The 15,082-nt window shown below is 36.9% G+C and overlaps 2 protein-coding genes across 4 annotated transcripts; one reads left to right on the forward strand and one right to left on the reverse strand.

Moving 5' to 3' along the window:
- Positions 1–175: 175 nt before the first annotated feature.
- Positions 176–7,109, forward strand: CYP59 (cyclophilin 59). 2 transcript variants are annotated; one of them, XM_021972868.2, is made up of 16 exons: positions 176–563; positions 689–739; positions 1,169–1,275; positions 1,848–1,952; positions 2,346–2,463; positions 2,647–2,697; positions 3,429–3,520; positions 3,624–3,723; positions 4,190–4,312; positions 4,420–4,497; positions 4,580–4,626; positions 4,724–4,779; positions 5,077–5,117; positions 5,467–5,572; positions 5,895–6,030; positions 6,141–7,109. In XM_021972868.2, the coding sequence occupies exons 3-16, from the start codon at positions 1,178–1,180 to the stop codon at positions 6,940–6,942; spliced, it is 1,953 nt and encodes a 650-aa protein (XP_021828560.1). In that variant the 5' UTR covers positions 176–563; positions 689–739; positions 1,169–1,177; the 3' UTR covers positions 6,943–7,109. The 2 variants fall into 2 exon arrangements, with proteins under 2 accessions (XP_021828560.1, XP_088107939.1); XM_088251813.1 differs by lacking the exon at positions 176–563 and having other exon boundaries at positions 576–739.
- A 354-nt stretch (positions 7,110–7,463) lies between these two features.
- LOC110768986 (cyclin-T1-3-like) lies at positions 7,464–14,150 on the reverse strand. Of its 2 annotated transcripts, XM_021972881.2 has the most exons (8): positions 13,825–14,150; positions 13,447–13,540; positions 13,003–13,322; positions 12,702–12,783; positions 10,279–10,413; positions 9,509–9,684; positions 9,273–9,424; positions 7,464–8,949 (listed from the first exon to the last, which is right to left on the reverse strand). In XM_021972881.2, the coding sequence occupies exons 3-8, from the start codon at positions 13,227–13,229 to the stop codon at positions 7,886–7,888; spliced, it is 1,836 nt and encodes a 611-aa protein (XP_021828573.1). In that variant the 5' UTR covers positions 13,230–13,322; positions 13,447–13,540; positions 13,825–14,150; the 3' UTR covers positions 7,464–7,885. The 2 variants fall into 2 exon arrangements, with proteins under 2 accessions (XP_021828573.1, XP_021828572.1); XM_021972880.2 differs by lacking the exon at positions 13,447–13,540 and having other exon boundaries at positions 13,825–14,149.
- Between the last annotated feature and the right edge of the window lie 932 nt (positions 14,151–15,082).

The following is a 15,082-nucleotide window of genomic DNA, read 5'->3' on the forward strand; positions in this document are numbered from 1 at the left end:
GGAGACCAACTTGGTATACCAACTTGTGTACCAACTCTCTAACAGAGCGTGGACCCATTGTATTGGTGGGCTCCACCTCTATTAGAGAGTTGGTACACAAGTTGGTATCCCAAGTTGGTCTCCCTAGTATGACCCGTTGTTGATTGATTCTCTGTTCACACTTTGGGCACAACGTTGAAGTTGAATAGGATTTTCTCTATTTTTAAATTAATTTCAATTTTTCATTTGAATGAATTTCCCACTATCTGTCCTTTCCCAATGAAGAAAATTTATTTTCATTTTTTATTTTTTATTTTAATGTTTGGTTCCTTTTTGTTTTTGGGGTTGCTGTCAAAGTTCGAAATGTGCGGGGGGTTTCCCTCCAAAATCCAAACAAACTTTGGGTATGAAACATATAAAGCCCAATAAATTTTGGGCCTCATTCAAAATTGGGAGACAAAGATTTGTTCTTTTCTAGGCCCTAAGTAAAACAAACTTTTAGCTTATGCCCAGACCACCAAGAAGACACTCTCTCTCTCTGTCCCTCTGCTTCCAATTGCTCTGAACGTAACTCGAAGAATTGAGTGAGTTCTCAAATCGCTACTTTTAATCGTAATTTTCCCGCAAAATTTTGTTCCCTGGTGCTGTCTGTTTAGGGTTTGGAGTTTTGTTATTCATATTCTTCTTCTTGTCTGCTGTTACATCGCAGAAGGCTTGCAATAATAGCCCTTCAATCAGCTTCAACAAGGAAAAACAACAGGTTCGTCGAAACCCAGCTGTGGTTTTTAGATTTAAAGTACCTTTTTTTATTTTGAAGTTGGGGAGGAGGGGAGAGATTTAAGCTTTCTTTTTTCTTCTTTTGTAATGCAATATTGGGTTGTTAAAGTTTCAATCTTATGTCAAGATAATGCATTTTGCGGGTTTATTTCTAATATCTTAGTGCTCAAGCTCTGTTGAAAATCAAATAAATTAAAATATGAATAAATTTCTTTTCTTTTGCGTTTTGCTAATCTTTGAAAACGTATTTTTCAGATTAGATTGGACCCAATTGAATTTGTCAGTTATACATATGTATATGTAGAATAATTTTCATAAGTTGGTTTCAGTTTAACTTGAATACTTCTAGAAAATATATATAATTTTCTTCTGGGTGATTAGTTAATGAATTTAATACTTGCGTTTGATACAGAGAGAGACTATGTCAGTGCTTATAGTGACAAGCTTAGGGGAGATAGTTGTGGATTTGCACACAGACAAGTGCCCTCTGACTTGTAAAAACTTCTTAAAGCTCTGCAAGTAAGTATATCTTCACTACCCTCTAACTAAGACTATTCAGTTTACTTTTGTTTTATGTTGTGTTAATGTATGTAGATTGAGGAGAGGTCTTTTTTTCAGTTAAGAAACTTAACAAACAAATAAATATCTAAGCCTCGAGCTTCTTTTTCATTTTGTTAAATTCATGTATTTTCTCAGCAGCCAAATTTTTTTTGTTACTTCAGCTATGGATTAAATATATGAACTTTGAAAACATAAAACTGGGTTCATGTAGGATTTCCATTATTCATTGAGTCTTGAGATTGTATTTAAACTTTGTTTAAGTACTGGTTTCTATTTTCAATTGCTTACAAGCTTGTTAGGGATTATAGAGTTTCTTACTTGCCCCAGAAATTTTGGCACGTTATTGTCATGGCTGATTGGAATATCATTTTTAAGAATCATACTAATGTTTTATGGTTGGAATTTATCTTTCTCCTTGATTGCTTACTTTTTTGAGTTTGTTGAGTTTAATTATGAATTGTATTATCTATCTCAATTTTGGTATATCATCTTATTTTTTTCTCTGTTCTTTAATCTCAATAATGATTCAGGATAAAGTATTATAATGGGTGTCTTTTTCACACGGTTCAGAAGGATTTTACTGCACAGACTGGTGACCCAACTGGAACAGGCTCCGGTGGTGATTCAATCTACAGGTAAGGAGTCTGCCCGAGCTATTCAGTGCTATGGCTATTTCGCAGAGAATATTTTAGTTGCGCCAAAATATTGAAATATGTTTTTCTTCCTACACTTCTTGCTTCTTTTTTCTTTCTTGCCTTCCTCACATCAACAACTATTACTGCATGAATGGCTATTTTCGCATTCCCACTTTATCCATTTGCACACTTCCCTCATTGCTTTGGTAATTAAGTCAATGAAAGGAGAATCAAAGCATACAAACAAGGAGATGAGTGAAAACAAACAAAATGGGAGTGTGAAAATCACTAAGTTGCATGTGTTTATAGTTATCAATTGCTGTACTTAATGATAAGTGACTACAGTTTTTAAATTACTCCATATACTCACCCTGGACCACGTTCTACTTTCAGATTTTTATATGGTGATCAGGCTCGCTTTTTCAATGATGAGATTCATCTTGATTTAAAGCATTCTAAGACAGGAACTGTTTCCATGGCTAGTGCTGGAGAGAATCTCAATGCTTCTCAGGTATAAGATTATTGCTTCTTCTTTTTCTGGTATAAGCTAGTTTTTCCTGCATCAATAATATTGGGAATAAGATTTTGTTTAGTTGATTTGTGTACTTGTTATCAAACTTATGCTTTTTGAATGTTGAACTTTTCACTTTTCAATTACATTGAGGTGATGTGTTAATTTTTTTTTGTCGTCCAGTTCTACTTTACATTGCGTGATGATCTAGACTATCTCGATGGGAAGCACACAGTAAGTCTCCAGTCCCATCTACTAATATTTACTATTTATATGTATTGAATTATTTTCTCTTTCTCAACTTTGTCAAATATAAGAAACTTTATTAAATTTAAATTCCTTGCTGGGTGGATGGATGCTTAGGTCAATGAGACTTCAATCTTGATAGGAGCAGACAAGTGACAACTCAATATTGTGATATTGCATGTACGATAGTTCCTTTGGTCTCGATGTCTTTAAAAATATAATGAATAAAAATGGGCAATATTTCTTTGTTGCTACATCTGCTAGAAAATGCTGGATAGTGGGAGAGGGAATGTCAATCTACTGATGCACTGACTTAATGTGGAAAATCAGATATTGTTATCACCTTCCTATGCATCAATGCTTAGGGCTTGTGTTTCATATTGTAAACATAGGATTGTTCCTGTACAATAGCATTCTCTTACTGTTTGATGGGGTTGCATGATTATCCTTCCTTGTGTGTGTTTATGTAGAGTGTATTACATATATTTATGCTAACAGATAGTCTCTTCCAATAACTCTGCAAAATCTGCAAGCAGATGGCATATGCATGTCCGGCGATTATTCAGTTGGTCTACCCCTAATTAACCCAAGAGGGAATGTATGATTTAGAAGTAGTCTTGTCGGTCTGGTAGTTCTAAAATGGAAGCTTTTCTATGTTTGTGCTCCTGCAATTTGCTATTGGTTTTCTTTGATAACTTAAGTGATGTATGTCAATGCAGGTTTTTGGGGAGATAGCAGAGGGGTTTGAGACATTGACAAGGATCAATGAGGCTTATGTGGATGAGAGAAACAAACCCTATAAAAATATCCGGTCAGTTCCTGTTTTTCCTTGAATATATTTTTCAATTGTATGTATGTTTCAATCTAGATTGACTTTGTTATGGCTTACACTTATATTTTATTTGTGTTAGCAGAATCAAGCATACTTACATATTGGATGATCCTTTTGATGATCCTTCACAATTAGCTGAGTTAATTCCTGATGCCTCCCCAGAAGGAAAACCAAAGGATGAGGTAGTGGCTAATTGCAACTTTTCTCAACATTTATCGTGCAGTGTGAAACCCCAAAATGAAGATAAAAATGAAACATGAACTGCTCATATAACACTTGAAATCGTAGGTTCCCCAAATAGCATGGTTGCCGATCTTTAGTATGAACACTCTTCGTATTTTGGCTAGTGCTGATAAAGTTTATGTTTGACCACTATGTCCAAAAGCTTTGTGAAGCAATAGTTATTTTATACTCTACCCTTACGTCTGGGTCTCTCTCTATCATTAGGTAGCCCAACTTTTGAAAATTAAACTTTTATTGGAATGTTGCAATTGTAGGGATCCGAACTCAGAATCTTATGCTTTGATACGATGATAAAGTTTGTTAGTCTACCACCTTTCTCAAAAGCTTAAGCTGTTTGGATGAGGGCTAACAATTTATATATGTTCTCAGATCTTCAAACTTCTTACTTATCTCTATTCTGACTAGGTTGAGGATAATGTGCGGCTTGAAGATGACTGGGTTCCTTTGGATGAACAATTAGGACCACAAGAACTTGAAGAGCGTCTTCGTGCCAAAGACGCACATTCCAGTGCAGTTGTACTTGAGAGTGTAAGCACCTCAACCATAATTCCATTATTCTAGTTGCAGCGTGTGATGTTTGTGTATTCACAGCTTAATCCTCTTTTTCCCATTTTTCTTGCCACATCTGTTTACAGATTGGGGATATTCCTGATGTTGAGATAAAGCCTCCTGACAATGTGCTTTTTGTTTGTAAATTGAATCCAGTAACAGAAGTAAGTTGTTTTTCTCTTTTCCATTTCCTTTAATAGTTTTAACTTGTGGTGTGGTGCACATAATTGTCTGTTTTCGGTGCAGGATGAGGATTTGCACACAATCTTTTCACGTTTTGGAACTGTGCAAGCGTAAGTATTGATCTTGTTCTTTAATTATTAGTAGTGTGTGCGATGGGTGGGTTAGGGATTGTCATGATGCATATTGATGATATGTTACTGATGACAGGGCTGATATAATCCGTGATTTCAAGACTGGAGACAGCTTATGCTATGCATTCATCGGTGAGTATATTTTATTTGATTACTTATTTTTCTGTTTTATAGTAGGAAATTGACTATCTCTTATCTGCTGTGCCTGTTAATCTATGGTTTTCGCACCTTTGTTTGATGAGTTCCTTCCAATATTCCTGTCCTTTTAAGTTTTGTGCACAAGTTCATCGGTCAACCTTAAGTACTATGAAGTTCTTTGTCCTTCTGCTTACTTCTTTCCTGTTATTTTCCTTTTAATTTTTTTAAAGTAGTATTCGATTTTCTGATTGCGTACTCAAATCACTGACATTTGATATTTTGTAATGCCAGAATTTGAGACCAGAGAGGCATGTGAACAAGCATATTTTAAGGTATGTTAAAAGAAATTAACCTATTGTAGAGGATAGGAAAAAAAATAAAAAAACTTTGTTGTATTCATGCAACAGAATGGTTGACATTTTCGTATTTAGGCTATAGATTTGTTATCCTTTCCTGGCGTGCTTTGTTTCCACATGCATTTTTTAAAAGCATGCTCAGATAGTCCCTTCAAGTTTCAACAATAGGGTTGTAAAAATAGTATACTTGCTGCAGAACTTATGTAAACCTTGCTGAAGGCTTCCCATTTGTAGGCAGTCTTTTAAAATAAGGAGTGAGATCCTTTGACTCTATTTTATATACTCTGTTTTGCTTTCCTTTGCTTATTGAATTTATTTTTGGTAGATGGATAATGCTTTAATTGATGACCGGAGAATACATGTGGATTTTAGTCAGAGTGTTGCAAAGCTGTGGTCCCAGTACAGGCGCAAAGATCAACAAATGGGCAAAGGTATAGACTTCAAAGGATGCAGGAAACAAACATACATAGTTTCTTCTTTTCCATTTTTAATGTGTGCCTAGATGCAGCTTGCTTGATCACCTGCTACTGCTCAAAGGAATGTTTTGTTTGGAGAAAAATAAATAATTAAGTAAATGCCTGAATGTTGTTTTTTACTGGAAGGAATTTGCTATATGTGCATTGTTATGGCATATGCTAAAGGCAATCTGACATACTTTTGTATCAAGAATGTGTCCTGTATTCGAAATTGTTTTGGATCCTTCTTTAGTTAGAATACCTAGGGTTAATATTTTTCTCTTTTCTGTGGCTGTAGGCAAAGGTTGCTTCAAATGTGGTGCGCTTGATCACATTGCCAAGGATTGCACTGGTGATTCTGCCAACAGACAGCAACCTCAAAAGTACATATTAAAGGATGACAATGCGCAGCGTGGTGGAGGCAACAACTCTAGGTTGGTAGTCTTGCATGCTGTCGCTCTCTCTCTCTCTCTCTCTCTCTCTCTCTCTCTCTCTCTCTCTTATATATTATGTAATTGTATTTCTGATATTAAAATTGTTGCAGTTATGAGATGGTATTTGATGGAGACACTCCGGAAAGTCCAAGACAAGAACAGAGAAATCAAGGTCGCAATCCAAATGACCGTGGAGTCGAGAAACAAACGAAAAATAGGCGGAGTTCCGAGGACCCAAGGCATAGGGATCAAGAACATAAAGACTCAAGTGATAGGGAGAGGCACAGTGACAGAAGTAGAGGGTTCAGAGAGGATTCAAGTCGAGACAGTAAAGCAAATCGATCCGGTGGAAGCAGAAGCGGTCAAGATTATCTTGAAGAGCGAAGGGATAGAGAAAGGCATAAGGACAGAGAAAGAGGCACAGATGATAGGAGAGATCAGCGTGAAAGCAGAAAGAGATATGCTGATGATGGTACCTATGCAGAGAGGAGGGGTGATGGAGATTACAGAAAGAGGAGTGCAGATAGTGATAGAGATGTGCATAAGGAGAGGCAAAGAAACGTAGATAATAAGAATCAGCAGGAGAGTGGAAAGAGATATGCAGATGATTATGCGGAGAGGAGGGGTGATGAAAATTACAGAAAAAGGAGTGCAGATAATGATAGACTTGCGGAAAGGGGTAGTGACCGAGAGTACCGAAAGAGAAGTGCGGCTGATGATAGCCTTTCAGAAAAGAGGGACAGTGGAGAGTATAAAAAGAGAAGTGCAGAGAGGAGGGATGATATAGAATATAGAAAGAGATATGCGGATGATGACAGACGCAACAAGAGAGATGAACCAGTGCACAAGAGAAGAAGTGCAGATGTTGATGCCTTTAAAGGTAAAAGGGAAGACAGAGAACACGGAAGGTAATGATGAGACCTTCATCCCGAGAAATGGCAGAGCAGAGAAAAAAGACTTGTACTTACTATTCGTGATGTATAATTTTGACCTCAGAATATTGAATCAGACCCTTTTTTGTTTTTTAGCAATACACTTCTCTACAAAAGGAATTAAATTAACTTTTGTCATTTTATGCATGCAAACTCGTGCAACAATCACGTTTTGTTACTAATTCACTCATATTATTAATTTGTTAAAAATAAGTCATTTAAATGGAGCACCAAAAAGATCGCCTATAGAAACGTATTTACGAGATTGAAGACTATTAATGATGATACTCCATGATTTTGTAAGAAGACAATGTAGCACGTTAATACTGCTTTATGGAAGTAATTTGAGGCAATTTCTGGAAGTTAGGAGGAAATAATTCATACCTACATGTATAATATATTTATTGCGAAGTTTACGGTAACATAATCCAATACAAGATCCAACATTTCGCATTAGTTTGAACAAAGGAAGGGGAGGACATGCACGAGAAACAAAAGGAAGAAAAACAAAAATCCATTTCAACCATATACGACTGAGATGGATATACTAAACTGAATTGATTAGACAATATCGAAGGGTTTCTTCTCTATTTTTACTACAATGATTCTACAATCAAATTATCATCATCTAAACTAAAATACATCGTACATGGTTACATCCAAAACATCTTTAGAAAGACATGAGATTCAAAAAGAACCTTTATGTATGGTCCACTTAGGACTTTGATATGCCTCTTAGAGAATTCTGAAGGGCAGAGGATGTCATATACATGGAAGCTGGTCAAAATCATCAAGCTGAAGGAGCCTTAGAGCACATAAATACTTTCCCAGAAGCTGGGAGAAGACAGGAGAGTGTGCCCATGATCATCACCAAAGAAATCACAACAGAAACCGAGGATCGTTTGTGGCAAGCAGTACACACATCACACATGATTTTCCGGTGCATGCCTTTTGCTATCCCTTTCTGTATGGGCAGAGCGGCCCACCCTGTTGTGATCTTCTGTATAATCACCATGATTATGGTGATGGGGCCCAGGCACATAATCATGTCGCTGCTTCCTTTCCATAGGAACTGCTATTGGGCTTCCTGCCTTTCTCTTACGACTGCTTGATTTTGGTGACTGAAATTCTTGTCCGGCATCAAGTGCTGATACCTCACCTTCTTCTATATTGTTTAAATGTGGTCCGCCATCTCCAACACCGTCCGGATGTTTTCCCTGATGCAGGCCCTCATGTTCTTGTCTATTTGAGGGCTTTGACCAGCTTTGCCTCCTGTCCCGCTTGTTCTTCTCACTCCCCGTAGCCAGTTCAATACCATCTTCGAGTTCCCTCTCAATCAAATCATCCTCATCCAGCACATCTGTCTTCCGAGTCACATCGGCCACGGATTTCCTTCGTTTCTCCAGTGCTGCCCTTACCTTGTCCTTGTCAATTTTTTTTATAGCTTCCTGTGGAGATCGGCCATGTGCACTTTGTCGATTCTCCAAACTTCGGCCAAATTGTTTATCCTTTGGTTCCCATCCTTCCCTTGTTTCACCTTTCCCGACATTGCTCTCTCTTTCTTGTTCTTCACTATGTCCCTCTGACACAAACCTTGATATATTTTGAGATTCCCCCACCTTGTCTAGGTGCAGTGAAACTGCTTCGGGGGGTTGACTATCTTTGAATTCAACATCCATATTCTGATCCAAAGCACCTTTCATTTCAGCACTTCTGTAGTCATTACTTTGACTGTGGGTAGTTCTAGCAGGTCCACCATTCTCAACATAAGACTGCTCAGACCCTTGCCTAGATGCTGGCTTTGAGGTTCCAGGTCTTGTACCTCCGGCCTGCGAATGACTGTTGCCTGTTGCATGTTCTTCATTGCTAGTTGTAGCTTTTGCAGAAGGCTGATGATTAGCACCACTCACTGAACTTCCATCAACTTCATTAGTGGACGGCGGTAACCGATTTTGTTCATATAGTTCCAACATTTGATTGCTCACTTCTGCAGCAAATAATGGTCAATTGAAACTGATACCCAACATATTTAATAAGATTCTTAACTAAATACATTACACATGATCACAGGATTGTACGAACGGAGGAGGAAGGAAGAAACAGAGGGAGAGATTTCATTCCTCTCCAAAACATTTTATCCCCGCAATTGATTGGTTTCACACTGACTAACAAAAAGAATAAGCGCGCCGAAAATATTGGAAGAGTGAAGAGTGATGAAGTAAGTTCATCAGATGAAGAATATGAGGCTGGGAAAGGACACTATTGATTGCTCTGCAGCATCACTTATTGAAATAAAGCAAGGACACCCACCCTCCAATTGGCGTGGGGTGACATCAAACTCTTGCCACCAGACCTTCTCGCCATCTGATGGAAGCTTTACTTTGAGGAACTTAGCAGCAAGAAAAATGGCACCAGCCGCAATGTGGTGGGGCTTAAATTGCAAGCAAAGTGATGTCCGAAGTCTGCATGCCACATTCCAAGTTCAAGAAGAAACTGAAGAAAGGCCAAGAAGAGCAAGCAAGATATATGAACTAAGAGAACCATACCCGTCATTAACAAAATTCCATGCAACTTGAGCAAGGGCATTTTGAGCTACTTTGAATTTCTTTATTGCCTCAACCAGCGGTTTATACGGATGGTTTACATTAAGATCAAAAGCAAGAGTTGCAAGAACAAGCCTCTCTCCAAGTAAAATCAACTCTTTCTGCTGTTCATATACCTCCTGCATGATTGTTGCAAATGTATGAGAATAGATAATAAATTGCATTATAAAGCAAACAATAAATTAAAATCAAATTTGGATAGTAGTTCTGGGATAAAAGAAACATTAGAATGAAAAAGGGGAAAAGCAACAGGTGAGAGAGAGAGAACAATTAATCAAAGCCAGTTGGATTTATGTCTAGGAGATTTAGCAACTGGCTACACCTCTTGACATGTACAATTGCAGCATGGATATGCAGTCTTTGTGCTCAACCTATACGGGGAAGTTGGCATTTCTAAATAGTAAAACCAGGGTAACGATAGAAGAATAATAGTGCACACATCAGGATTATCTTTACAGAAATTAGGAAGAACTACATAAGTAGCATAACTAACATCAATAAATGTGTTGATAGATAAGTATAGGAATGCCAAGTGCAAGCACTTAATGAAAATTTTTTTCAGTAAGAAACCATACTTTTATTAAAATCACCAGAATGTACAGATCAGTGAACAAGAAATCCAGCAAAAATACAACCAGCAGAATCTTAAAACTAAAACCTCTCTCTACCACATTTCACCAGAATGCACTATATAGTGATAAGCTGATAACTACCTTTTGCTTGATTCTATGAACTGCTTCAGGATCCTTTTTATTAATAATTTCATACGAGACAAGAATGACATCTTTCAGCGGCCTGGGAGTTTCTTCAACCTTCCCAGCAAGAAACATACACACTGTTGCAATGGTCTGCAGAACAGTTTAGTAGAATTTAGTCAATAAAATAAAACATCATCCCTTTTTCTTTGATACGAATCATTTTCCCAATTAATTTCACCTTAATCGTTTGTGGGATAGGAAACTTAACAATTCTACAAATGAAAGTTCAACAATACAAAAACAGTGAAGCAGCAACACACTGAGGGTTCACCCAACATTAAAATTGCAGAAAAGCAATATAACCTTTAAAAAGAACTAACAAATACATATAACAACCAGGCCCTACCATAACACACAATAACCCAAACAAACAGTTGTCTCCAAAGAAAGAACAAACTTTAAACTCATCTACAAATGAAGCCCATAATGACGGGCAACCCTATCGAATAAGAATCCACTGCCTATGAACCCTTGCCCACAAACATCTTGCTACTCATTTCCATCCAAACAGAAAATTGCCAACACATTACAATTCCACTAAAACTTTGGTCTTTTTCCAAGCACAAGCAGGGGAACCACCCAGCTCAAACTCGCTAACAGGAATAGCTTGTACCCCTGAACTCAAGGCAATAGGGCAATGAGGAAAAATCTGATCAGTGATTTTGGATGCCTTATGCGCATGGTACACACCAGTGAGGAGATAAATAGGAGTAGGCTATTTCCTTCCAACAACATCAAAAGTATTTACTCTCCCACGAGCAATAATAGAATCATAAAATTGTACCTAAAAAGGTGCTCTAGCCTTTCAAATCATCAAGGATGGGTTGAAAAATAGGAAGAGAAGGGTTATCAATTAAGGGGACATAGTAAGACTTGCACGAATAACTAACCAAGGATTCACAATGACATGACCTATCTAAATCACAACAAATGTAAAGTGAAATTTTAATCAAATAAGGGAGGGAAAATAATTAATATCATTCAGGTTTCTATGGATATTAAGATTCCGGAATATTAGAAAGTAGAGAAGACCGACTAGCTACCTATGGAATACATTATGCGATGAGGAAAGATAAGACACAAATATTGTACCTCAGATGCTTCCTATTCATTGGATTGAAGATTATCAAGGTTTCGACTTAAATCTTTCATATGTTCCTTCTTCTTAGATAGATACTTAAATGAAAATACCCCTAAGCATAAAAGGATTGCATCTCATATGCGGGTGTAGCAATTAAATTATCACTGTTAACTATCATACAAAGTCAAGAGGAATTGTATATTAGGTTACACCAATAGGAAATGTAAACTCGATCACTCCATCTTGCGGAATTGCAACCACAAACAGACAGTATGAGTTTTCTTTCCAGAATGTAAGTGTTGGTACATTTCTAAATTAGATCTCCAGAATCGAACTATGTCCCACAAATAATTTGTACCAGCATATTTCAGGGACATGCATCATGTCCCAGTTAATCAGGATTAAGATTAAGGCTTAGTTGAGCAGATTCTATGTTTAATCTATGGTAACTTTAATCACATCATGGAAAACAGGCATAGTGATAGCCATTGAATGAGGTTAGTTGATCCACTAAAACCTATAATATATGCCACACAATGAAGATCAAAGGTCTAATAGAAAGCATAAGCCAAGTAAAGAAATCGCATGGCACTGAAATTCCTTATATCAATTAATACTAATTGTCTTGCATGGCATTTGCAATACAAGTACAATAGAGATTAGAAAACTATCATGTTTATTCTAGTAATATGCATGAAAGTCATGACAAAAGAGGTTGACATCAATCAGTTGTAAAAACCCACATAAAGAATCCTGCAACCATGAAAGGCATAATATTCCAAGCACACTGAGGTTTTCATTCATCTGAATCACACTCACAAATGACTACCAGTAAGAGGGAAGGTGGGGTAAAGCATCAATTGAAAAAGAAAGAACATGCATGGGGCTAAACGTCTTACTTCTTCACTGGGTACCACAAACACTTGTAATAACTACAATCAGCCATTTATGTCTTCACAATATATGTACATATAGATAACTTCAACAGGACGCCACATGATATGACTTGTGAGAGGCTGTTCAAACAGCAAAATATAGCCCGTTCGAATGGCCTCTCACATCCCCAAAAACGAGATCCTGCTGATGAAGGAAGAGTCATGTGTGTGTGTCACAAACAGACACACGAATGCAGACATATATGCATTTATATATGTGTGTGAAATAGAGACTAAAAACATGCAATAGAAACAGCGAACAAAATGCGCTAACTAGAAATTTTAAAGCAAACTCAAATATATATCAAATAGAACTAGGAAACCAGAGGGGATGGGGGCTATTCCAGTTTGTTAATACTCACCCTTCTATCATTCTTTGCATGGGATTGGCAAAGGAAGAATCGATGACAGAAGATTATGGCTGTTGCAATCGTTACCTGGGGTCTGCAAAATAAAATGTTCAGGATCAACATAATGCTGAATATTTGATCATAAATTATTTGATTCGGTAGAATTTGAGTCACAAAACAAGATAATGGTTTCAAATCCACTATGCCATAAAGACATAGAATGAGAATAAATGAAAACCAAACAACAGTAACACTACTTGTTAGAAAATAAAGGGTGAAGGAAAAGGAAATAATGGATGAGGCTAAAACTCACACTTTAAGTCTCATCCCCAAGTCTTGTAGAAAAGTACAGTATGACTTGCGTAGATATGCCTCTTTCTTTAAGTCAATTCCATCTATTTTAGATGGAGAATTTTCTTCAATTTCCTTTCTGGAAAAGTACCAACAGGCTCCTTCGTCTAGCTTGTCCTGAGTGTGTTTATAGGAACCAGCATCACTCAAACCATAGTTAGAGGAATCGCCAGACAAAAAGGAAGCCATAGGTATCTCTGTTCAGCACTTAATATAACTCTGACATAGACAGTTCATCAATGTTGAAACTGTGAAGACTAATCACCAAATTCCAGCAGCTTCCTGCACATGGATTATCAAGTCAGAAACAGTGGGCCGTATGAGCATCACAAAAAACTTCATAAAAAATAACATTGCAAAAAATAATGAGACACATTGGTTTAGAAAACTGTGACCAAGCACCCACCAAGTGATTTTTTCAAAAGGTCGGTTCGTTGGTCCTTTGAATCCTTTCTGTGGCTTCCTCTACTAAGAAATATCATGTATTGCTCCTTATATGGCTGAAAATCACTTGGGTATTATCTTAAAACTCAAATTCTCCCAATGAGCCAGGGGAAAATAAGGCACACATACACACACATGTTCCGCGAAATTATAGCAAGCAATTACTTTTCTGTCGAAGCAGAAAAGACCCAGTATCGAGTATGTGCAAGGTAAAAGATAACCTAAATTTCATACAATTAGATTACATAGGGATCGAAGACTACGATGCCTTCAACACAATTGAATACCGAAAAAGAAGAAAACGAAAACCAGAAAGCAAAGTTAAACAAGTGATTGTTACCTTGAATTGATGAAGGCGAGAGTCCCAGGGCAGGAAAGTGTCTACTTTTCCCAATTTGAACTTAGGGTTTTATACTGTGAAGCGAGCAAGAGGGAGAGACGATAGAGAATCGAGATCGATGGCTTTCCTGTTTTGTGAATTTTGTATTTTGGTTTCTTTTATTTATTTCTCCCTTTGCTTTTGGGTTTTGTGGGTTTTTCTTTTGGTTTGTCTATTTCCCTTTTTTTTTGTCTAAATTTTCTATTTTGTTTACAAGTGATCCAGTGGTAGCATATATAAGCAACCACGGATATATAATCATCATCATGATTTTATGCACGAGTGATTCTGCAACTTCCACCTAATTTGTTGGTCACTTTCAAAATAACTAAGATTCGAACTGATGTCCCTTCGATTGTTAGATTTCTTTATATTTCATCTAATTTATTATCACGTACATTTTGATCATTTTAAGTCTCATAGTCTCTCACCACAAGACTTGTCTTCTTCAGTTATGGAGTTGAAGAATGTTTCAAAATTAGAAGTGATTTGTCGACTCGACTGTCAATTTCACTAAGACTTGTCGAATTCCCAATATTGCAAATCATTGTGTAACCCTTTGGTTAAGGGCCTGTTTGGGAGTGCTTCTGAAAGGGCAAAAAGCGCTTTCTAATAACTAAAAGCGCTTCTGACAGCATTTGGCAGAAAAATTTAGAAGCGCTTTTGGGTCATAGAAGCGCTTCTTGGAGAAGCACCTGCTATGTGCTTCTTCAGGAAGCACTCCCAAGTGCTTTTCCACGAAGCAATTTAATTTTTTATGAAAATTCAAGATTTTTATAATAAAAGCGCTTTTGTTAGAAGCGCTTATAAGCAGAAGTACTTCCTAGAGAAGCATTCCCAAACGAGCCCTTAGCGCTTATGAGCAGAAGTACTTTCAATTCAATTTGGCCCTTCATGACCTAAATGAACCATGAAATGATCAATTTGCCCTCAAAAGTTCCTTACGGCAAATTGGATCAAATAGGTTAAAATCTGACAGTAGGGGGCACGTTTGCCATTTTCAATAGTTCGAATCTTTAATTTATTTTTTTATAATTAAAAAACATAGGGAAAACTGAAAATTACTTACAAATTTTAGGGGAAATTCGCAAAATACTCTTTATTTATCTATGACATAGAAATTGTGTGTTTTCACTTGATCATGCTTATATAAAATTATTTATCTAAAACCCTAAAAATGAGATGGAAATTTGTGTCATTGAGAAAGTTAACGAACTCC

The sequence above is a fragment of the Prunus avium genome, chromosome 4, assembly GCF_965620075.1.
Source record: "Prunus avium chromosome 4, drPruAviu1.hap1.1, whole genome shotgun sequence".
Taxonomy (NCBI): domain Eukaryota; kingdom Viridiplantae; phylum Streptophyta; class Magnoliopsida; order Rosales; family Rosaceae; genus Prunus; species Prunus avium.